The following is a 23,938-nucleotide window of genomic DNA, read 5'->3' as shown; positions in this document are numbered from 1 at the left end:
CGCATTGTGGAAAAATAGGACAGGAAGATGGTTTTCCCTCTCTCCCATAACACGAGGGCTCAGATTATCCACTGAAGCTGAAAAGACCGGAAATCAGGGAAACAAAAGAATTTGCAGCTGTCACCTCAGTAGAGAGGGGACTGCCAACTCAGAAGGCTTTAAAAGGAGATAGGGAAAATTCACAGAGACGGCAGTTGTCATGGTTACCAGTCATGGTGGATATATATTGCCTCCAGCACCAAAGGCACTCTACCCCGCTGTGTATCAATTTCTGAGAAGCACAAGTGTAAGGTACTGTTGTCCTCCCATTGCCTTATTTATGGGCTTCCCATGGGCAACTGGTTGGCCCGTATATAAACGGAATTCCTGCCGACATCAGTCTTTAACATGGCTCTGTGCAACAGAATTAGAGCAGTATAATCACACTTTAACTGCCAGGGCTCATCCTATGGATTTCTGGGCTTGGCAGTTCAATTGGACATTTAAAATTCCCTGCTGTGTGTGTAGAGGAGGGGTGAGCCCGGTAGAGATTTCTAGCAAAGCATTTTTAAAAACTCACAAAACCACAAATCTCAGGATTCAACAGCAGAGCACCATGGCAGCTAAAGGCATATCAAACTGCTATAACTATGTGATACAGATAGATTTTAAGTCTGATTCAACACAGCTCTTCTTATGTTTTGCAAGAAACAAATACAATGGTGCCCCGGATAGCAACGATAATCCGTTCCGGATATATCGTCACTATGTGGAAACGTCGTTATATGGAAATAAAAACCCCATAGGAACGCATTAAACTCCGTTTAATGTGTTCCTATGGGGGATAAACTCACCGCTAAGCGGGAATCCTCCATAGGGCTGCCATTTTCGCTGCCTCGGTAAGTGAGGAATCGGCGCGAAAATGCTGCGGGTGGCCATTTTGTTGATCAGGCAGCCATTCTGGAACCGCCAATCAGCTGTTTCTGAAACATCGCAATGCGATTTTTGGCCATCTAAAACATCGCAATGCGATCCGCATCGCTATGTGGATTCGTTGTTAAACGGGGCGCTCGCTATGCGAGGCACCACTGTATTTAAAACCAGAAGGGAATCCACACAGAGCAAAAGAGAAGTACTCCCCCATCTAACTAGCAAGACGGATAGTCACTAATCATCCAATCCACTTCCACAGATTTGCTGCAACCCCTTTTAAACCCATCTGTGTTACCTGCCATCTTAAAATTCTGTGGCAGGGAAATCTGTACTGCAAAGTGGAAGGAAGGACGAAAAGGAAGGAGCTGATGATGGAAGGAAGAAAAGGACGGAAGGACGGACAGACCGAAGACTGAAGCCAACAGACTTAATTGCCAAGAGCACAACTGTTCTCCAGAGTGAGTCTGCACTCAACAACCTAGAGCAGCAACCTAGCCAGCTCACCCCACAGTGAGGGATTGTGGAAACTATGGGCCAGAAACATCTAGAAGGCCACATGTTGCCAACCCCTGCTGTAAAGGTTTGAGTGCATTCCCTTTATGGGATGGCAGGAGCCGGCCTTTCTGACCTGGACTTGGCAGCTGAGGGAGAGGAGGCAGGACGATAGCCCTCGAGGCTCATGTTCTCGGTGGACTCCGTGTCACTCTTGGCATCCCGGTGTTCTCCCTGCTCGAGGGCCAAGCTGAAAGAAAACTGTCTCGTCAGAGGAACAATAGCAAGTGGGACATGGATCAGCAGCAGAGTACTAGGGCCAGTCCTACCGTTAGACAAAATGAAACCATCCTCTCAGGCGGCAGATTCTAGGAGGCAGAACGCTGCTTAAGGAACTTTGTGGCCTTCTGATGTGGTGAAGGACGCCATTCCATTGTCCGTGTTCACAGAAGCCCAGAAAGGGACAGGCCACCATTTTGTACTTCACCACCCACAGCAAAATGCAAAGCTTGGGAAACTCACCGGTTGCTAAAGCAACTAGAATTGCCTCACAATCAGGGCCACTGTCTACACAGGCAGACAGCTTCTGGGAGTTGTAGAGCAAAGAATCAACCTCTGCACACACTGGCAAAATACCTTAAGCCTGCATGCGAGACATCACAGGTTTAGCTCCTGATAATATGAGCTGAACAGTTCAGCTAGCGGGTGTGGTGAAAGACTCTCCGGGAGACCTGTTCTTAGTAAGAATACACCATGGCCTCCCAATGATGGAGCTCTCTCGCAAGGAACCTAACCCAGCCCTTGCTTTATTCATGCAACCCCATTAAAGTTCTAGGAGGGATCAATATTCCCAACCTGGTTCTCGGCTCTAACATTCTGAGACAAAGTGGGATGCCTCTGTGGTACAACGACGAGGGTGCTGAAGTAGTATTTGGAAAATGTAGCTGAAGCTGAGGCTCCAATACTTTGGCCATCTCATGATGAGAGAGGACTCCCTGGAAAAGCCCCTGATGTTGGGAAAGGGTGAAGGCAAGAGGAGAAGGGGACGACAGAGGACGAGATGGATGGACACTGTCATCAAAAAGCTACCAACATGAATTTGACCCAACTCCGGGAGGCAGTGGAAGGCAGGAGGGCCTGGCGTGCTCTGGTCCATGGGGTCACAAAGAGTCAGATATGACTAAATGACTAAACGACAACAACAAAGGCTGAAATCCTCAGTTGGCCATGAAATTCACCAGTGACTTGGGCCTGTCATATTCCCTCAGCCACCTCACAGGACTGCAGGGAGGCTGAGGAGAGGAAGAGAACTATGTATGTTACCTTGAGCTAACTAGAGGAAAAGCAGGATAATAATGAAAATAAATTCATTCAGGCGATCCCCTATATTTCCTTACTCACAGAACCATGTTCTTCTGCTAGCATAATCTGTTTCCCAAGAGTTTGTGCGACAAAAAAGCAAAATGCCGCCTTCTCCTAACGGTGGCTGCTCCCCCCCTTCAAGAATCACAGAGATGACCAACGACAGAATGCACATTAGCTGCGTTTAGTCTCTTTCCTTCAGGAGAAAGAGAGAGAGAGACTCCACAGAGAAAGCAGTAGGTGGGTAGGGAAGGTTTACCTTGGTTCCTTGCGTTGCTGGTGAGGGCTCTTTTGCCCTGCTTTGGGGCTGACCTTGGGGTCACCCAGCTGGGCCTTTTGAAGAATAGTTTGCCCTGCTGTCTCTCTTTTATTAGCTGAAAAGAAAGAAAAACCCAGAAGTTACCAGTGCTTTTAGTACTGTGTATTTTTAGCCACATTTTTTTATTTATCTGTATGGTTTCGGCCTGACTTGTACTGCTGACTTACACTTGTGTGAGGGAAATCAATTAAATCTTGCAGACAAATTGCCACCCATTAACAAGTTGCTGGTTGCGTTCCTGATCATGCATCTCACCACATGCAAGCTCAGTAATGCAAGCAGCACCTTGTTAATCGGCAGCTATTTGTCACCAAGACTCAGTGCGATTTTTCTTACAGAAGTGCAAATCAGCAACAGGATTCTGGCCTTTGTGTGCTGTTTCTTTGCAGGATTTTTGTTTCTAATTTTCATTTTGTTGTTGTCCAGCCATCATAAAGGTAAGAAATAGGTGGATACATCATTCTATAGTTCTCTGAAGCAAAGCATTTAAGGCTAGCTCCTCAGATGCTTTGGAAACAGCTGGAGCAAGAAGATGCTGAGAGCTATAGTAGTGTAATGGTGAGAGACAGAAAGAGAGATTCTGGGATTTGAGAAATCTCAGATTAGGTCCCTATATGGCCACAAAATTCGCAGGCCCATATTTCTCCAGTTGACTCACAAGACCGATGTGAAAGAAGGCAGGGAAGAAGAGAACCAGGTAAACTGGTTAGAAACAGAGGGAAGGATGTAACAAATACTGTAAGCAAAATAAAACTGCCAAACAGAAACAATAGCTATCTTGCTTCTGATTTATTACAGTCACTTCATTCTTTGAAGGACATAGCAAGCAAATAACAGGAAACAGGAAAAATGGGGAAGTATAGTTAATGATACCAAGGGAGCAAACTCTTGCACGATGGCTGAAGTAAGCAAACCAGACCAAATGTGGGGGGGGGGGGGGCTCAGGGGAGGAGAAGTCAAGAAGAGAGGATAGAGAGTCCACTAACTAAAAAAGATCCAAGGTAACTTCGTTGTTAACAATTATTCCAAGCCGTCAAGAACCTTTACCCAGTGGTTTGCGCCGAAGAGACATCCGAACAATTTCACTGCCCAGCTTATTAGAAAAACGATTTACTCTTTGGTCATAAAACCAGTCACCTGTTGATTTCTTCAGTTCCCTGAGAGGGGGGTGGGTGGAGAGAGGACAATAAAGTATAATTTGTGTTAGCTCAACCACTTATTGTCAAGTCTTACCGGCCGAGGGGATACATAGGCTACAGAGACCATGCTGGCCGCAACGCGGCTATGTATCAGGAAACGTGACATCCAGAGTAATAGAGCTTTTATTTAGGCTGAGACTACATGGTCAGACATGACGGGATTTGTTCCACTTGTAAAACATGGATTTTTTTTAAAATGACCGCATGATGGACATAAGCATTTGGGGTGTGATGTTCAGAACCAGGGGGAGACATTCTCATATTATTTCCTCCCTTAAAAATGACATAAATGAGATTAGCACTAGATCACCCTATCACTGGTTCATCATCACTATTATTTGCTAATCCTATTATATAAAATCTCATATGTGTGTGTGTGTGTAATGAGAGACTCAAGGCAGCTCACAGTGTTAAAAAAAGTGAAATTAAAAACACAATAAATTATTAATTGAACAATAATTAAACTATAATATTAAAATATATGGAATGACTAAAAACATTACAAACACAATTAAAAACACATATTGAGGGACACAGTAATGATGGTTAACAGCCTGCCTACAGAGGTGGAATGTAAATTGCATTGCATCCGGTAGGAAGAGTGAACTCAATCTGCCAGCCCCCGTGTGAGCCCTGACCGTGATTTCAGGGATAGTACAGGCTGTGAATCAAATCACAGCAAAGCCAAATCGCTCCAGTGTACCCAGGCCCTTAGCTGAGTAACCCCAGCACTAAATTTTTAGTCCTTGCTGGTTTGCCTAAAATGCGAACTTTTATCGTGAAACCAAACCAGAGAGGCAGCCCCTTCCCGCAAAAGCCCAGACAGAACCGGCCGCATCTGGCCTGCAGGGCAGAAGGATTCCCTTCCCTTCTGTAGCCCACATGAGTCTTGCATGAGCATTGAGGACTAGAATCTTGCATGTTTTCTTTCCCATCAGTGGTTCCCAAACTTCGCTGCATGTCGTTGGCCTACAGCTCCCATTATCATCTATGATCAGAGGCCAGGCTATGGCGAGAGACCGTGAGAAATGCAGGCCAAGAACGTCAGGGAAACCAGTCTGGAAGGCAAAAAACAGAGATTACAAGCAGTAGGTTTAAAAAAAATCAGTCTGCACAGGTTGATTCAGAGGCAAGAAGCCGCCGCCCCAAGAGGGGCAAGAGACAGACGAGAGACGAGAGGGAGGAGAACCGGGAGCAAGGCGGGCGGGCAGGGCCAGGCCAGGCCGCCAGACTTACGCCTCCTTGGTGCAGACTTTGCAGCGCCAAGCGCCACTGGGGCCATAGGCACGGCAGTCCCGGCAAACCAGGTGGTTGCAGCTGCGGCAGGTATTGGCTTTGGGGCTGACCCGTCCCAGGCTTGTCTGACAGCGGGCACACGTCCGCGGGCTGTAGCGCTGGCTGCCCCGCTTGGCTCCCTTCCGGCGGATGTCCAGCAGTTCATTCTTCAGACGCCTGTTGGGAGGAACCCCAAAGGGGGGGGAATCACAAAGGACCCCATCTGCGCAGGGAAGAGGGTCCAACGTTTCATGCCCACACTCCACATGCGGTCCTGATGCTGGACAGTCTGACATTCCTTTAAAGGGAATCCTTTACATGATCTGGATTCAGCCAACATTTCTTTCACATTTTGTTTATGGCCGTGGCTACTTTAAAGCAGGAGTGGGCAGAGTGAGACCCTAGGCCACTGATGGCGAACCTTTTTGAGCCTGAGTGCCAAAACTGGAGGGAGAAACAACAACCACCCGGCGGACAGTAGAAGCGGGAATCATGGGCATGGAGGTGCCTCCAGACCCCACTCCGGATCAGCCTGCAGTCATGCCAAACCCCACCACTGCTTATAGTTCAGCCAGCCTGCCACTGCCAACACAGGCTGTTCCGGATCATGACCCGCCGCCTATTGGGGTGCTAGCAGCCTCCTCCTCAGGTTTGGCTGCCAGGGGTACCGATACAGTGACTTGTGGCTCGCGTGCCCACAGAGAGGGCTCTGCGTGCCAGCTGTGGCATGCATGCCATAGGTTCGCCATCGCTGACCTGGGCCCAAATGTGGCTCATATGCACCCTTGCTCCATGTACTTCCCAAAATATCACTCCAAAGGTCCCACTGTAGCCAAGTAAGGGGTACAGACAGTAATCTTGCCACACGTACCCTTCCTAGATGTCTCAAACTGAGGAAGACATCTGGGGGAGAAGCCTCTCTTGAACCTAAACCAGCATAGGCAGGGGCCAAAACATGGTTAAATGGACACCCACTCTCCTCAGAAGACTTCACACCCCTTCCTGAGTGCATCTTTTAAGATTGAGGAAGAGTGTGGGTGGCCTTCCAAGGGCGGGGGGGGGGGGGTCATGAGTAGCTCCCAGACCTCTTGAAGTTGCTCCTCTCTGCTCAAAGGCAAGAAGGAAGAACGTGCGATCCACTCCCTCTAATAAGCAAGCCACCTCTACCATGCCACCTTCATTTGACTTCCTACCTTTTGTACGTTTTCTTCCCCCCCCCTTTAAAAAAGGTTGACCTTCTGCTCCGAAGTCTTCGTTACTAGCAGTCAGAGCTTTAAGCTAAAACACGGTGGTAGCTTTTGGTCCCACCCACCACAGGAAGGCTGCTTTTAAGAATGTCTCTGAAAGAGAATCCAGGTCTCAGGCTGAAAACCAGTTCCTTTGCGTTTTCTCACCTGATTCTCCGGTCTTCCACCTTCCTCAGATCTTCATCTCGCTGCAGGACCTGGAGGATCATGTCTCTCTCTGCTTCCAGAAGGAAGGAGAGGTCAACGTCTTCCATCGGGCCTTTCTCTGGCTAGAAACCAGCTCCCCTTCCCTCAAGGTGCAGCTGCCGCGTCCCCAAGCTAGAAGACAAAAGAAATAGTGGAGGAAAGAAAACCAAAAGACAACGCTGTTCAAAGAAACACAGACTATAGCATCAAATACTGTATTTGCTGGAACACTGAATTTCAACTGATAAAAAAGCTTAAGAATAAAAAAAGCCCTAGATTCAATTCCACACTGACAGTATTTGAATGTTTGCAAATCTGAGAAAGACCTTGGAATGCCTCAGTATAACAGCTAGATTTGAAATTAAATGTCATTCAGTTTCTTGAATATTTCTCACAGACATTGCATCCAACCTACAGATTTAGTCATGTTGAGACTTGGTACGCAAAAGACGAAAAACACAGCAGGCCACGGATGGGAAATATGTGGCTACAAAGCTGTTAAACAATAATTCCCATCGTATGTCACCACCCACTGTGCTAACAAATGAATGCAAGTTGTAGCTCAAAACATCTGCTGGACAGCTCAGTGGTTGACGTATTTAGCCACAGAGCCAGGAATTTGATTCCCCACTATGCCTCTTTGACAAGGGATGGATTTGATGACCTACTGGGCCCCTTCCAGCTCTGCATTTCCAAGATGATGATGATAATGGCCTGGAGCACCATGTGTTGCCCATCCATTGAAATCAGTGGGGCATGTGGGTCATGACTCACTTAATTCTTGCTGAATTCAGTAGGCCTACTCTAAGCATGATTAGGTTTATCATTGCCCATTTTACTCCCCTATCATTAAATTACCTAATAAGTCGCTCCAATATAGACTTATTTTGTTTAAGGAGAATGGCCAAGTCAGAAGTCTCATATGTTAAAATCCCTAAGTTATCTCTTATGGGTATACATCGCACAAACCATGGATATGCTCAAAAGTATGCAACACTGGCATTTCAAATTATCTAACCATCCAATGGCTTGTTGTGAAGGCAAAAGTTTAAGGTATGCTTTTAAAAAAATATTTCATGTCTGATTTAGTTAAAGTGCCATATGTAGTAAATTACAATAAGGAGATTTTTTTTTTACTAGCGCCAATATGCTCTAGTAGGGACACCAGGGTTCAAATTCCCTCTCGGCCATGAAGCTTACTAAGTAACACTGACACAGTCATTACATCTCAGCCTAACTTATGATATAAGGTTGTTGTAAGAAGATACAAGGGGACATGTAACCAGTTGCATAGTAAGGAGGAGGAAGACCACGGTCTAAATCCAAAGTTTAGACTAGACCTATTGTGTCAATGAAACTTACACATGTGTTGATTTACTACGTTTCCATTTATTCAATGCATCTACTCCCACTGGTAATTACGATTGGATTTTGCCCTGTGTATCTGCTGACTTGATTTCTCCAGAGAAAAGCTGGCATATAAATATGGTGAATATATAAAATAAATATCATTACTCTGAGCTCCCGAAAGGGAAGACATAATTAACATGATTAAAAGAGCAGCAAATTATAATGTCCTAATTGTTCCCCAAACACAAAGATGATTCTGTTAAAAAAAGTTCCAAAACATCTTACTTTTTAGGGCAGGAAGTCTTGAGCGTTTCAAGTAATTTCAGTATCATCTATTTACAGTTTCTGTATATTTTTGATGTATCTAAATTTCTAGGCTGTTTACATTATAAAACAGACACCTAATACAGCATAAACAAAAAGGGTTAATAAAAAACAATGGCCAGAATCCAAGTAAATATTTACATCTGTGTAAGTGCAATGAGATACTGTAACTTAGAACAGCAAACAGTCACCACTCAATGGATCCCAACTGAATTCCTAAACACATTCAGTGCATTACTCTTAAGCAGACATAGCTATTTTGACCGATTCTAGCTATAAGTAAGATGCCTAAGGGACGTGGTGGCGCTGTGGGTTAAACCGCAGAAGCCTGTGCTGCAGGGTCAAAAGACCAGCAGTCGTAAGTTCGAATCCACGTGATGGAATGAGCACCCGTCGCCTGTCCCAGCTCCCGCCAACCTAGCGGCTTGAAAGCATGCAAATGTGAGTAGATAAATAGGGACCACCTCGGTGGGAAGGTAACAGCGTTCCGTGTCTAAGTCGCACTGGCCATGTGACCATGGAAGATTGTCTTCGGACAAAACGCTGGCTCTATGGCTTGGAAACAGGGATGAGCGCCGCCCCCTAGAGTCGGACATGACTGGACAAAAATTATCAAGGGGAACCTTTACCTTTACCTTTGAAACAATCCAACAATAAAAGTAGTGAGAACTTTGCAAAACACACAGAAGGGGAAACCTCCAATAACAGCACTTAATTACTCTCGGATCAACCATGGACTTGATCCACCCGGCAAGTGCAGTTTTGCCTCACAAGGGATGTCAAGAATCCGAGGAGAGAATGTTTGTTAGGTGACTACTCATGATAGCGAGCAAACTGACAAGGCCACAGACCGGTCAGGGCAGATGGTGAAGAAACACAGCCCACAGAAATACAGACCTTGGGCTGGACAGACCCAACTCAGGCTCAAGGGCCGAGAAGCTAAAGAATGAGGCTTAACTTGCTGAGGGAGCTCTTCTCTTCTGCCAGAATACATTAACCTCTAGTTAACAAGTAGAGCTGCTGATGGCTACTGTTTGGTAAGGTAAAGGTGCCCCTTGACAATTTGTCCGGTCAAATTTGACTCTAGGGGGCAGTGCTCATCCCCGTTTCCAAGCCATAGAGCCAGCGTTTGTCCGAAGACAGTTTCTATGGTCATGTGGCCAGCGCGACTAGACACGGAACATCGTTACCTTCCCACTGTGGTGGTACCTATTTATCTACTCGCATTTGCATGCTTTCGAACTGCTAAGTTGGCAGGAGCTGGGACAAGCAGCGGGAGCTCCCTCCGTTGTGCGGATTCGATCTTACGACGGTTGGTCTTCTGACCTTGCAGCACAGAGGCTTCTGCAATTTAGCCCGCAGCGCCACCACGTCCCTCACGTGGATACTATTTGGTATCACCCCTCAAAGATGATCACTCTAAAGTAATAACACATCAGAGGGCCTGAATGGCACTGTGGGGGAATTTCAAATAACATGCACTATCCTATGACTCCCAAACCCTTCAACTAAACAGCTTCACTGGGACTAGCTGACATTTTGGATAAGCACTAGGTCCTGCTTGGGCCCTTGGCCGTGGTCCAACCATTAAACCTCCAGTTGGAATCACACACAGGACGGATAATTTCCACTTTATGGTTGCTGTTCGATTTTGTTGCGAAACAGCTGCCAGGTTTCTAGTCCTCAAGCCTGTTGAGACAAACTTGAAAGTCATGCAGGCTCTTTTGCATTTCAGGAGTTCACAAGGTGTCACAGAAGTTCACAGATCACTGCATGGGAAATCTCGCCCCGTTGTCTACCTGCTGATGTGCACAGTGGATCAAAGACCCAGAAAGTTCTTTCTAAGGAGTAAGGACTAGACAAGGGGGCACACAACCTGTCGCACTACCAGGCACACAATTGGTAGCTGCAAATTGTGAAAAACACAGATTTGGGCCAATATTAAATCAGGAAGTTTTAAAGTTTTGTTACTTCCATGGCATGCCAAATCTGCCACCCGAGGCAGCAAGCTCATACTGCCTAACGACAGGGCCAAGCATAAAGTTGACCACGAACTCATGAACTGAATCCACATTTAAGGCGTGCAAAGCAAAACATTCATCAGCTGCCAGGCCCTATCTTGCAAAGCAGCTTCCTTTCTCCTTCCGATCCAGAGCTCAAATACAAAAAGTTTATCTTCGCCGGGCACACACGCACTTCCCTGCACAGCTACCTTGTAACTCTCCGGAGGAAGAACGTCTGAGAAAACATTCAACTATGACATCAGAAAGACAAACAGTTCTCAGAAAATCAGGAAGGGAATCTCAAGATCAGACTTAGCAGAGCCTGGGAACGTTCATGTTTTCAGACTAAAACTCTCAAAATATCTTTTGGAAAAGCCCAGTGTCTATGGTAGCTGGGAGCTAGAGTCCAAAAAAAGTAACTTTTCTCAGCTCTAGATCAGAGGACTCTCCTTTTCTTAGGATTTGTAGCCTCACTTTTTTTGAATATTGTCTTTGAATGATGCAACCCATCTTGGGTTCCTTCAAGGAGAAAGGCAGGGTAAAGAACATTTTAAGTAAAATAAAATTCGAGTTCTGCCTTGTGGAGCCAATGCATGATGACACACATCAAACACACCGGTTCCTATTCAAAGGAACATGGCAGGCTGGCTTAAAGTTAAAATGCAAAGAGTGCAGCAATTCAGATTCTACCTAAAAGCTCTCACTTTTCAAAACAAACATGTAAAACTTTGTCAGCTGCACTCGCGAATTCTTGAGCACGGAAAAGCAGGACAAGTGGCACGTCCTGCTTAAATGACTCACCTGTTTTAGGTCCCAAGCAGGTATAAATACACACAGAGAGTCTTCTCAAGCAGCCAGCCAGCCTTCTTTGAATGATTTATCCATCATATACTAGCTGGAAGTCTTTGCCTCAAGGAGCTGACAAAAACGGCTTGAATTTAACTAAATTGCCCAAAAGCTTGCATGACCTCTGGGCAGAACCAGATCTAATCTCACAAGGTACTAGTATAAATTAAAATTGGAGAAATCTATACATTGCAAGATAAAACATAATACAGTAAACCTCCAAGACGGGTCAGCAGGCCTACAATTTCTTCCCTGAGATCACCAATATTATAACAAAAGGGCTAAAATTTTCTACACATCCCTTGGGGGGATTGTTGCTAAAGAAAGCATCCTATAAATAGGTTCAGTTGATAAAAAGGAACAGACCATCAATAAACACAATGCATTCTCTCCCAATTGGTTCTGGAGCCCACTGCCAGCTAAATATTATACCCTGGAACCATCAGATACACCTGGTGTATACACACGTGTATACACCATGTCTGTGACTTCTCAAACATAACCAAGCCCCCACTTTTTGCCCTTCAGTGAACAAAGCACTATTTGCAAACCACGTCTAGGAAAAAACATTGAGCTGAAGGCACAAAGTGGGGCAGCAAGAGGTGGGGAGGGGGAGGAAAACTGGAGAGTCTAAGTCTGGTAACAATCCCACCCCCTTCAGTTCCTCGGGCAAGTCTCCCCAGGGGACTCTTAAATTAGGAACCCATGCCCAGATTCCGATTTAAATCGGAGCAATATTTATTTACCTAGAGCGTGCCTCTGAACATACGCAGAGTGCCTCGAGGGGAATCTCTGCAAGATCGGTAGGGAACAGCAGGCCAGAGAAGGGAGGCGGACAGGAAAGGCACACAATCCTCTGCTAACAAAAGTAAAAAATAAATTAAAAAATGAGAGGTACCCTCTCCATTCGGCGGGCGTCTCGTTTGGGAAAAGATCTCCGCGTCGGTGTCGAGGCGGAAGAGAGGGAGCCGGGATCCCGCCCAGCCGAAGACCGGTGGGGAAGGGAGGGCACCGAGGAGCCGGGAGCCAAAGCAAGAACCCCCACCCCCCGGTCCGGTCCCGAGGCTGGCCAGGCAAGAGCGCGCCGGCCGCCCCGCCACCGCCCAGCCCAGCCCAGCCCCGGGAGCGCAGGAAGGCGCAGGTATACTACCTGGAGGCGGGCGCGCGTCCCGGAGATGCCCGCTGCCTACGCTCACCTGCTCCCGACGCCAGCGGTGGCAGAGGGACCGCCCGCAACTGGACTCGCTTCGGGGCGGAGCCGGCCCCTTAAAGGCACGGCGCCCCGGGCCGTTTGCAGCCCGGGGGGGGGGGAGGAGGAGGACGAGCAAAGGGGGGGGCATAAGAGCCCCTCTCCCCATTCTGTTTCTTTAAAATGTTGACCCCCCCAATCTTTCTCCTTCAAAAGCACGCGAGGTGACTTGCGCCTGGTTAAAGCTAACCGTAGTGTGTATACAAATATATACCAAAAAAGGGTCAAAGACCACACTGAAAAATCTTAAAAGTAACACCAAAAACATGTTCAAAGCAGTCAGGCACAACAATCGTGTTTAAATACCCCACTTAGTCAATCAAGGAAAGCTTGTCTGAAGGGAGAGGTCTTTGCCTGCTTGCGGAAGGGCAGCCAAGACGGGGTCAGTCTAGCCTCCAGTGGGGGGGAGTTCCAGAGTCACAGAGAAAGCCCTCTGCCATGTCCCCAACCCAACACACCTGTGAAGGTGACAGGACTGAAAGAAGGGCCTCTCCTGATGATCTTCACAGACAGACAGACAGACAGACAGACAGACAGACAGACAGACACACACACACACACACACACACACGGGGGGGGGGCTTTTCACCCAAACACAAAGTAATGGCCCAAGCTATTTTTCCATAAGTGTGCATGATAGCACGCACAAGAGGGTGTCACATCATCTGGAGTGATGCCACGGATGGTGTCAACATTCAGGCTGCCCTTTGGTATGTAAAGCTTGGCCTCTTTTTTTCCTTCTGGCAACACGGATATTTTGCAGTAATGCTGGGCCATTTCCTGACTTTTTGAATCGTGGGCACAGAAGCACAATATCCCATATTCATAAACCAGAAGTTTTTAAATAGACATATGCTACGCACAAATCCAACCCGAAATTTGCCTTGTATGGAATCAATTACCCAGTGGCTGAGGTTTCCAGAAGATGAGCCTAGGATCTGTACTAGGGTTACTGGGAGAAGACAGAAGCGAGAATTGCTTGGCTGTGACTCTAGTCCCTCTGTGCCAAAATATTTTGAAGGGCTGTTTTGGACTTAATGAGATGGTGAAGCAAAGGTATGAGTAGGTACAGCACATATAGTGGAGAAACACACATAAAACAAGGTTCGGGCCCATCTCTAATACACACCCTTTAACCTCTTGGTTAAACTAGTATTGTCATGCCCACTCGGTCGAATACAGATCAGAAAGCTATGCTCCAATTTCATATTCCTCTCTTTCACTTAGGCAAGCTGAGGAAGAAAAGCTGGATTGGACGAAAACCTATAGGGACACGTTGTGTGCATGTTTTCCAAAAGATGTTCCTTTACTTTTTGAAATAAAAAAGGGAAGAGGTTGGAATTCACAAAGAATGTCACTGGACACCAAGGTCAAAATCATCCATGTGAAAGGAAAACAGTGAAAAAAGGCAGGCAAAAATCAACTCCTTTAAAATATGGGGTTGCAACCGATACAAAAGACAGCCAGAAAAGCAGAAAAGTGAGTGCTCAATCAAGTCAAGCCTGAACTTTCACTCAAGTAAAAAGGAGCAACCTGAGTATATCGTACCATGCATATATAATAGAAATGTGAACATTCTAAATCAGTGGTTCCCAAACTTTTTAGACTCATGGCTCCCTCGACTTACTGGCCATGGCTTCCCAGTACAGGCGGACTGCCATAGCTGTACAATATGGATATTAGGACGTGGTGACGCTGCGGGCTAAACCACAGAAGCCTGTGTGCTGCAGGGTCAGAAGAACAGCAGTCGTAAGATCGAATCCATGCGACGGAGTGAGCTCCCGTCGCTTTGTCCCAGCTCCTCGCCAACCTAGCAGTTCGAAAGCATGCAAATGCGAGTAGATAAATAGGTACCACCTCGGTGGGAAGGTAAAACGACGTTCCCTAGTCGCGCTGGCCACGTGACAACGGAAACTATCTTCGGACAAGCGCTGGCTCTACGGCATGAAAACGGGATGAGCACCGCCCCCTAAAGTCGGACACGACTGGACTGAAAAAAATGTCAAGGGGAACCTTGACCTTTTACCTTTATGGATATAATAATAATCTTAGAAATGCAGAGCTGGAAGGGGACCCTTGAAATGGGGCCAGCCCCTTTCAAGGATGCTCAGTGGGAAATCTAACTCCCAACCTCTGGCTTCACAGCCAGAGATCTAAAACATGTGGCTATCATCCAACCAAACTAAATGAGACAGAGGGCACTATCTTTCCTAGCACCCGGGATACTGGAGCAAAGCAAAGGTGGGCTGGCCGGTTCTAAAGTGTGTGAGATTACACAGGCACAAGAGAGCCACCTGCTATGCTACAGCTCCACCCCAAGAATACATACAAAGCCTCACAGAAGATAAAAGTGGGTGGGGTTGGACCAGACCACACGGCAACAGCCCCAGGCAAGCCAAACAGCCATCGTCTATGAAATCTCACAAACCTCCTCCCACATCCAATGACTGAATCTTCCTCAAGAGCTTGGCTACCCTGCAGTTTTCTGAAGTTCCCTTTGGCAGCTGTGAGTGCTTTTGCTGCTCCTCCTTGGTCCTGGCTTTGCGGTTCCGTGACGCACCTTCTGGAAAAGGGAGGCGGCTTCCAAAACAAACAAAAAGCTGGCCAAGGGTGACTCCATCTCAATTTACTCTGGGCTGTATCTTTGTGTTGTGATAACAAAATAATAAAAAAAGGACAGGCCCTGAAATTGAACAGAGGCACTGCCCAGATGGAAGAGTCTGCAGCTCCCGTTATTATCCTGAAGGCAAATGGAGATTTGTTTAAGCCAAAAGGTAGTGGTGCAAATCTCCAAACAGAACAGACAACCTTTTTAAGAAGACCACCTACCCAGAGAAATAAATCCTGACTTACTTCATCCTTGCTCAGTAAATAAGACAATGCAACAGAAAATGTCACCTGCAAGATATTGACTTTTTTCCTATAAAGTGCTCAGATCAGAACTATTGTTTTGGCAAACGGGCTGGCACAAGTTGGATGGGTTATTGGCTATCCAAGGTTCTCTTCGGGTCAAACCATATGTTACAGGCAATGCACGGCATTCACACGGAACGTGAGCAGTCAGTGATACCACTTTAAGTTGAGTGAAGCTTCAGCAGCATTATAGAGTTTATTCACAACAGTGGTTTCAGAGCAAGTCAGCCCTTTAGACCAGTGGTCCCCCACTTTGGGCCTCCAGATGTTCTTGGACTTCAACTCCCAGAAATCCTGGCCAGTAGAGGTGGTGGTGAAGGCTTCTGGGAGTTGTAGTCCAAGAACATCTGGAGGCCCAAGGTGGGGGGACCACTGCTTTAGAGTATTAGCAAGCTGAGAAAGTGCTATCTGACAAATCAAATAGTAAAACAAAAAAGGGTTGGGAGAGAAAGAAACTAAGGCAACAAAGAATCTCTTATTTTTTAAAGATGGAGATCTAAATGTAAAACATATACTTAAAAATGTCCAAGTGCCCAGAAGTCATTCCCGCTGTTTGGTTCTGCCCAGCACCTTCAATGTATCTGGATTCCTTCCTGATCTTAATTAGCAGGCACTAAGTCTGAGATCACAAATGACCATTTTCCCTAGCAGCATCGTCAGTGTCAGCTGGACCTATTAAAGGCTCCCTGTGCTGGTCTCCCCAATTTCCCTGCTGGCTGCCACAGACAGATGCTGCTGTTCTAGGCCTGATCCTGCAGGAGAGTCTGCTTCTGATGTGCGAAGAGGTCGGCAGTCCAGATCCAGGACTAGATGGTGGACGTGTGGAGCATACGATTTTACTTGCTCAAGATGCAGGATTTTTGTCCTCCATGGCTTCCCATCCAGCTCCTGAAGCAAAGCCCTGATCCGCATCCCTGTGGCCTCTGCCCATCTCTGCCACTCCCACTGGGTGGAAGAAGTCAAGGCTCCATCAGCAACGTCCTTGAACAGATTGGAGTCTCCGTTTACCACTTTATCCTCTTGTCCTTCAGGCATTGCTTGCTGTGTAAGTTGCTCTACAGACAGAGGCTGGGCTACACGGTGGGGCAGCGCCAGGACCTTTGTTGGAAATGATTCCACGTTCTGGTGGATATGAAGGATGCCTCCAAGGTCCTTCCGCAAAACCCGACAGGCTACAGGCCAGCCTTCCTCCGAGCTGGGGATCAACCCCAGGTTCACCCTGTCGGCTGTGTCCCGCAGTTGCAGCTGTGGAGGAAGAAATAAGGCACAAAATGCAGGAAGCTGCATGAAACCAGGTTCAACAATTTACCAGCAGTCCCTAGTTTGGTGCTTTAGGATCTTGGGTCGGAGAGAGAGCCTTTTCCATAATGTTTCCGAGATCCTTTTTAACTGGAAGTGCCAGGGACTGTTCCTGTGGGCAAAGCTGGTACTCCCAACACTGACCTCCAGCTTCTCATTGTAAAAGAGGAGCAACCTGGCCTCTTTGCCCTCATTTCAAGCAACCCTCAGCCTCCTTAGCCAGTTGTGTAAAAAAGGGATAAGGTGGGGGCAGAGAGAAAAAGGAGCTGGCCTGACTCTCCTCTCCTCTAGTTGGGCTCTGGCCTCCACCAGCGGTCATTTGGTCTCACCTTGTCGATACATGGGACCCAACAGATGCAGCCATCAAGAGAAAAGGGGTTCCCTACCTACCATTCCATAAAGAATGAGCAAGAGAAAGAAAGCAGAGATGAAACAAGACAGAAAAGAGAAAAACAAGAGAAAGAAAAGTTGCCCACCATTTAACCCCTAAGCAAAGACACTGACAGGGAGTCACCGTAAATCTCATCAATCAAAAGCGCAAGCTGACAATTAAAGGAGGGTCTTTGTTGGTAGAGCCTGCCTTTTATGTTCAGAAAGATCCAACCTCAGGCCAGGTTGTAACCAGACTTGGGAAAGAGCCCAACTGAATCCTGAACAAACCATGCCCATTCATTTGTAGAGATGAGTGTTCCAAAGATCTGGCCCAGTATAATGCACTCTTCCACGCTGAGCAGAATGCGAGGAAAGGTAATGTACTTATAGCCTAAGATTGTACACTTACTAGCATTAGATCTGGGACATGTTCTTTTTCTAGGCCACTGCTGCCAGAATCCCATAGCCAGCAGCATCACTGGTCATGCTAGCCAGAGGATTCTGGGCTCTGTACACAGAAGTAACTTACCTTTTTTGGAAACAAGTTAATAAATAAAGGAAACTTATTTCTGAGTAAGCCTGCCTAGAGCCAGATTGGCTTGCTGCACGGATTCTGCCCCTATTTGGCCTTTCTGCTTCAGAAGGAGAAGCTGGGATGGCAATTCCCCCCCCCCTTCCACTTAACCTTTCCTTTCCATTCACCTTCTTGTTATCTCCCATGTGAACGTGGCACCGATCCTGCACACCATTCAAGTGCAGGTTCTTCTGCAGAGCTTCCACGGCATGGGGATTCCATTCACAGGCATGGACAAAGGCAGCCCCAGCATGAACCAGATAAGGTAAGGTGAAATAGCCAATCCCTGAAAAAGCAAATAATAGCAGCTAGCTGCTAGTTTCAAGTGCCACGGTAACATAACAACATCACAGAGCCCAAGAGACCATCCAGCCCAAACCCAATTCAAGGCTGTCTCTGCAATGCAACGAGAACTTCTCTGGTAGCTATCCAGCTTCATCTGAAAAGTGGGCTCTCATCCTGATGTTTCTCCATGCCTGGAAGTACTGACAACTCTTTGTGACCTCCTTTGAGAAAAGGCTTAATGGCTCAGAGCCCTGAGAGAGGGGGAGAAAAGGGAATGCAGGGAAATCCACTCTGCTGGCTAGGAAAGACAAGCACTTAGTCCAATACACTTAGAGGATACCAGCTTTGGGAATGCTGCCCCCGTTCCCATGAATTTGAAGAGGTTTGTGCTTCAAATGGGATTGTAAGATAAAGCATGCACCTCTTTGCTACTAACAGCATCAGACAGTGGCCATCTGGTAATACTTACCAGCATAGAGATCCACTACTACTTCCCCAGTGCACTGCAGGGAGGCGATGCGAAGCTTTTCGGTGATGTTCCCTGGAGATAGCATGCACTGGGTTACATCGAAGATGTACCTGTGAGGGAAACATAGATTCAGAAGACCTGAGGAAGCCAGGCATGCCCAAAGAGCAAATTCATTGTAGGTACATGAAGCCTTCTTCAGATGAGAGCATTTAAAATAAAATAAAAACTAGTGTGAGATTTAATGGACAAATGTTGCATATGATTTGAAACAATGGAATATTTTCTTTATTATGGGTCCTCTACAAAGTCCGACTCAGCATGGTCATGACCCAAGTTCTCAAAAGCCATGTTTATACAGCATAAGCTTGGGCCAGTTCTTCCAAACTGGTAAGGCTCTGAGATGGACGGCACCTCAGTCAAGAATAAGCCTGAGTTTGAAAAGACTTCTTGCCAGAGAGGTGGGTATGGAGTGATGAATGGGCTACAGCAACCATACAAGGAACAGCAGTGATGTCCACCCCTGGGGAGAATTGCCCATGCTGATGAAATAATATACAGTGATGCCCCACATAACGAGCGCTTCGTTTAACGACGAATCCGCATAGCGATGTGTTTTTTGCGATTGTTTTTGCGATCACATTGCGATGTTTTGGATGGTAAAACATTGCTTTGCGATGATCGGTAAGCATTTCGCTTACCGATTTTCGCATAGCGATGTTTTAAGAACAGCTGATCTGCTGTTCCAAAATGGCTGCCGGGTAAATAAAATGGCCGCCTGCATGTTTTCGCGCCCTTTCCTCGCTTACCGGGCAGCGAAAATGGTGGCCGCATGGAGGATTTTCGCAGAACGGTGAGTTTTTTGCCCATAGGAACGCATTAAACGTGTTTTAATGCATTCCTATGGGCTTCTTTGTTCCGCATAGCAATGAATCCGTATAGCGACAATTTTTTCAGAACGGATTATCGTCGCTACGCAGGGCATCACTGTATTCCCAAGCTATATATTATTGATCTCTGTATCCCAATTTTTTTGTCATCGAAGCAACCGACATGAATTTGACACAACTCCGGGAGGCAGTGGGAGATAGGAGGGCCTGGCGTGCTCTGGTCCATGGGGTTACAAAGAGTTGGGCATGACTGAAGGACTAAACAGCGTATCCCAATTTTTGACCTGATTCCAATTCTAGCTAATACAACCAAAATAGAAAATGACATACGAGATGAAAAAGAGAGGAACGTTATATGCAGCACCTCCCCCTTACCGGATTCCATTGTCCACATGTTCAACCCAGCCATCCTCCCCCAGCAAGAGAGTCACTGTAGGGGATCGAAATAAATCTGATTGCACGCGGCCATGTTTTGCTAAGCGCTGAGCCCCCAAAGCACCAGCGACCACCTTCCAGAGATTTGGCCCTGAAAAAAAAAAACACAGAGAGACAAGACTTGCAAAGTATAGTTACGACAGCGCGGCTGCCTATTCAGTCGGGTGTTGTCACCCCCAGAAGGACAGGGGCCACCTTGGACAAGAGACAAAAGTATGTATGGCAGATCAGATGAAGAAAGATGATGTCTGGAGTGGCCCAGCCACTGCTATGTTTCTGATTTACCCAACTCTTCCCATAACGCCGCTTTAAAGCAATCCTCGCTCAGGAGAACAAGGTCCCCATGCCTCTCCCAGGAGCGTGGCAGGTCTCTTTCCAACTCTTCAGACCAGGCAGCTCCCTGCCTCAACAGCAGATGTTGGAGTCCATCACGCAGTTTCTGGATGGGTGATCGGACCTTGCTTGCTTTTGAGGGAATGGGATTCTGCAAAGAAAATCCAACTATTAGCCAGTTTCCTTTACATGCACAACACAACCTATTCTGTTTTCAAAGCCGGTCTAACATCATGAACAGCAGATGTTTTACAATAAAAACCTCAGCCTCTGTTGTACAGATTAGTAGCTGAAAGATGTTCAATTTCAAGCTTAAATCTTAATGAAAGCAAACTGTGAAGGCCAGCCCTATCTGCTATAAAGTCAGTTAAACAAATGGACCACAAGAACTCAGCTCACCTGGATGCGGGTCAGGGAACAGGTTCTCCCAGGTGGGATCTTTTCTTTCAACTGCTGCAGGTGCTGTGCCGTGAAGTTTTTGCCCAGCACAGGCAACGCCAACAGACCATCAGTTAGTTTCTGCATGCGGTAACGTCTATCTAGGATCCTCTCATTTTGCAAATGTTTCCTACAAATCCAAGAAGCCTTTGAGAATGCCGATAAGGCTATTGCTTATACACAGAGGAATTTGTTGCTTTTGCAATGAGAGAGAAGATCCAAGAGTATTTTCAGCAAGGTGCCATTTAAGTCAGCCTACTTTTATTCTCAGCACTAGCAGAAAAAGTTGCTCCAATGTATTTTTTCCCCAAGGAATCAATGACAATTTTTCACTTAATAGAGCAGAAAGAAAAGGGAAATCTTCAGAGAGCCATCTTTAGAATATAAACTAAATTTGCCTCTTTGCTCCTGGCAATTCTAGCCATCTTCCCATCTTCTCCAATATTTGCGTTTCCCCACTTCAAAACTGCACGGCACATGGGCCTCTTGAATTCTCAGGCCTGTGGCTTTTAGTATGTATGAAAACTGGGTTGGTTCATAACAGCATAACCCCTCACTTTCATCCATGCAGTATCTCGTTTATTGGTCACACAACAATAGCCTTTTATAAGAAGCCCACGCTAGACAAGTCAGGGCTGGCAGAAGAGAAGTCAAGAAGACTTCCATCCCTGCAGAGTTCAGGGAACTTGTTTTTGCACTGCAGTCAACCAGAATCCTGCAGTGGGCCTGATGCCTAGGGAATTCTGGAGGCTATAATCTAAGAAAGTGTCCCCAGCTCTGCTTCCAGCAACAAAGTGCTGCATTTCACTGTTGGCCTGGGGGAAAGGAACTATAAAGTGGTCCGTGCCTCCTCTACCTGCCTGCTGAGGTGGATACCCACAAAGCCTGGTCGTTAACATGTTGTCAATGTCTAACTCCCAGCAGGAACTAGAGACCAAATTGCTAACATGCGCTGGATTATGGAGAAAGCCAGAGAGTTCCAGAAAAACGTCTACTTCTGCTTCATTGACTACGCAAAAGCCTTTGACTGTGTCGACCACGACAAACTATGGCAAGTCCTTAAAGAAATGGGAGTGCCTGACCACTTTATGTATCTCCTGAGAAATCTATATGTGGGACAGGAAGCAACAGTTAGAACTGGATATGGAACAACTGATTGGTTCAAAATTGGGAAAGGAGTACAACAAGGCTGTATATTGTCCCCCTGCTTATTTAACTTATACTGTATGCAGAATGCAAAAGGTCGGACTGGAGAAACCCCAAGCCGGAATTAAGATTGCCGGAAGAAATATCTGGCTTGATAGCACATCACCGCCACCACCTGCTAGGCAAGTGCTTGAATAACTAGAGAAGATATACTTTTCAGACCATTTATTTTACTTTAGAACCCACCCACCCCCACATCTCTAAACTATACCTGAACAGTTGAGCAAATTGTGGCTCAGTAACAAGAGCTGCAGTGCCACAGGACAAATCTTCTGTGTCCATCTTGAAAGAAACTGGAGGGAAGGAAAACATAAATGTTTGGGGGTCTAAAACAGAACCGGGGAGCTTCAACCTGGAATGGCCCTGCCAACCACAGGCTTCTCTTTAGAAAACTAATCTGAAAAATGAGAATATCTGAAGAATTTAACTCTTTTTTTTCCACTGAGCTTGTGGCTGATCACAACACAGGAACAACGGTAGCAAGACAACTTCTTACAGAGCAGTCGTGTGTACCTCTGATTGACTTCAAATTATGAGTGTGAAAACTGCAGCTCCAGTGATAATTTTTAAAAAAAAACACATTTTCTGCTTTTCTGAAAAGTGCTGAATGGTTTTATAATCCTAGTTTCCAGAAATCAAGTGTACTACCATCACTCATCACTTATTTCCGTCTTTTATTCCTTGCATCACGTGTGAACCCTGTACAGATATTTTCAAAATAGAGGCCATGGCTTTCTAAGGAAGCATGCTTGTACTGATTTGCACAATAAGGCCAGGCAAAGGCAACCTACCCACAGGGATGCCCTCGTGCACACCCACACCCGAATGCAGAGAAAGCCCCATCGGCTGAATCCCGAGTATACAGTGGTGCCTCGCTAGACAGTTACCCTGCATGACAGTTTTTTTGCTAGACATGGACTTTTTGCGATGGCTATAGCGATTCGCAAAAGAGTGATTTCTATGGGGGAATTTTGCTAGACAATGTTTGGTCCCTGTTTCACAAACCGATTTTCGCTAGACGGCGATTATGACAGCTCCCTCCGCACTCGCAAAACGGGTGTTTTCGGGACCTAAGCTTTGCAAGACAGCGATTTAAACAGCTGATCGGCAGTTTGCAAAGCGACTTTCCTATGGCCGATCTTTGCTAGACAACGACGATTCTTCCCCATTGGAACGCATTAAACAGGTTTCAATGCATTCCAATGGGGAAATGCTTTTCGCTAGACGATGATTTCACTAAACAGCGATTTCAATGGAACGGATTATCATCGTCTAGCGAGGCACCACCGTATTAGGCACACAGAAAGGGGAAAGCAACAGTCTTGTGGCCTCTTAAAACACCAGCAACTTCTCGTTTGCCACCCGCCCCCTCCACCTTTAGGCCAAAAAAAAAAAAAAAACCACGTGGTCGCCTTTCAGGTGACACAGGGCTCTTCGCCGTTTTTCCCTACCACGTTTTTTCTGCCCACCCTTCCAGGAACCGTTGCAGAGGCTTCATCATCCCACCCTCGTCCTAGGCTGCCTCCTGGCACCCCTTTTCTCCAAAGAATACTATTACTGTATTGACGGCGTCTTCAACCGCAATGCCTCCCGTACCTTCAGCCGTGCGCGCCCACCTCACCACCACCATCTCCTTCTACTTCACTCGCCGCCGCCCCTCTAGCCCTTCAGACTCGTTGGTGGGTCAGTAGAGCGGCCATCTTTGTTGAGGCAGGCCCTTCAGCCGCCATTTTGGTTTGGGGCAAAAGGGGGGTTGTCTAACCATCCGTGCGGATATTCCTGCACCCCCCAAACTTGTTAGCAACTCCTTTCGTCAAACATCTGAAAAACGGACACATCGTGGAATATGATAACATTTACTCCCATAAGTATGAAATAATTCCTGTTTCTCCTAATTTATTGAAAGAACAGGTGTCTCTTCTATAGGGCTAGATCTAAATCTCCAGAGATATTATTATTTATG

At 46.5% G+C, this 23,938-nt stretch overlaps 2 protein-coding genes across 6 annotated transcripts in view; both read right to left on the bottom strand.

Moving 5' to 3' along the window:
• SYTL4 (synaptotagmin like 4) overlaps window positions 1–12,680 on the bottom strand; it is a 28,309-nt gene extending 15,629 nt beyond the window's left edge. Inside the window, exons 1-6 of one of the 3 annotated variants that reach the window (XM_078380627.1) lie at window positions 12,666–12,680; window positions 6,954–7,124; window positions 5,521–5,736; window positions 4,133–4,242; window positions 3,026–3,140; window positions 1,541–1,654 (exon numbers count right to left, since the gene is read on the bottom strand). In XM_078380627.1, coding sequence (XP_078236753.1) covers window positions 1,541–1,654; window positions 3,026–3,140; window positions 4,133–4,242; window positions 5,521–5,736; window positions 6,954–7,060 — 662 coding nt within the window. In that variant the 5' untranslated portion in view covers window positions 7,061–7,124; window positions 12,666–12,680. Of the gene's footprint in view, window positions 1–1,540; window positions 1,655–3,025; window positions 3,141–4,132; window positions 4,243–5,520; window positions 5,737–6,953; window positions 7,125–12,261; window positions 12,377–12,413; window positions 12,437–12,665 lie in introns of those variants that run through there. The other 2 variants (XM_072980980.2, XM_072980979.2) reach the window with 2 other exon arrangements.
• Window positions 12,681–15,843: 3,163 nt separating this feature from the next.
• TYW2 (tRNA wybutosine-synthesizing protein 2) lies at window positions 15,844–23,675 on the bottom strand. 3 transcript variants are annotated; one of them, XM_072981274.2, is made up of 8 exons: window positions 23,572–23,675; window positions 22,187–22,268; window positions 20,731–20,899; window positions 20,284–20,482; window positions 19,939–20,089; window positions 18,677–18,786; window positions 18,051–18,208; window positions 15,844–16,922 (listed from the first exon to the last, which is right to left on the bottom strand). In XM_072981274.2, the coding sequence occupies exons 1-8, from the start codon at window positions 23,603–23,605 to the stop codon at window positions 16,353–16,355; spliced, it is 1,473 nt and encodes a 490-aa protein (XP_072837375.2). In that variant the 5' UTR covers window positions 23,606–23,675; the 3' UTR covers window positions 15,844–16,352. The 3 variants fall into 3 exon arrangements, with proteins under 3 accessions (XP_072837375.2, XP_072837377.2, XP_072837376.2); XM_072981276.2 differs by having other exon boundaries at window positions 23,534–23,648; XM_072981275.2 differs by having other exon boundaries at window positions 23,427–23,590.
• Window positions 23,676–23,938: the final 263 nt, after the last annotated feature.

This window comes from Pogona vitticeps, chromosome 11, assembly GCF_051106095.1.
Source record: "Pogona vitticeps strain Pit_001003342236 chromosome 11, PviZW2.1, whole genome shotgun sequence".
NCBI classification, from domain to species: domain Eukaryota; kingdom Metazoa; phylum Chordata; class Lepidosauria; order Squamata; family Agamidae; genus Pogona; species Pogona vitticeps.
This window is presented reverse-complemented; position numbering and strand designations above follow the sequence as displayed.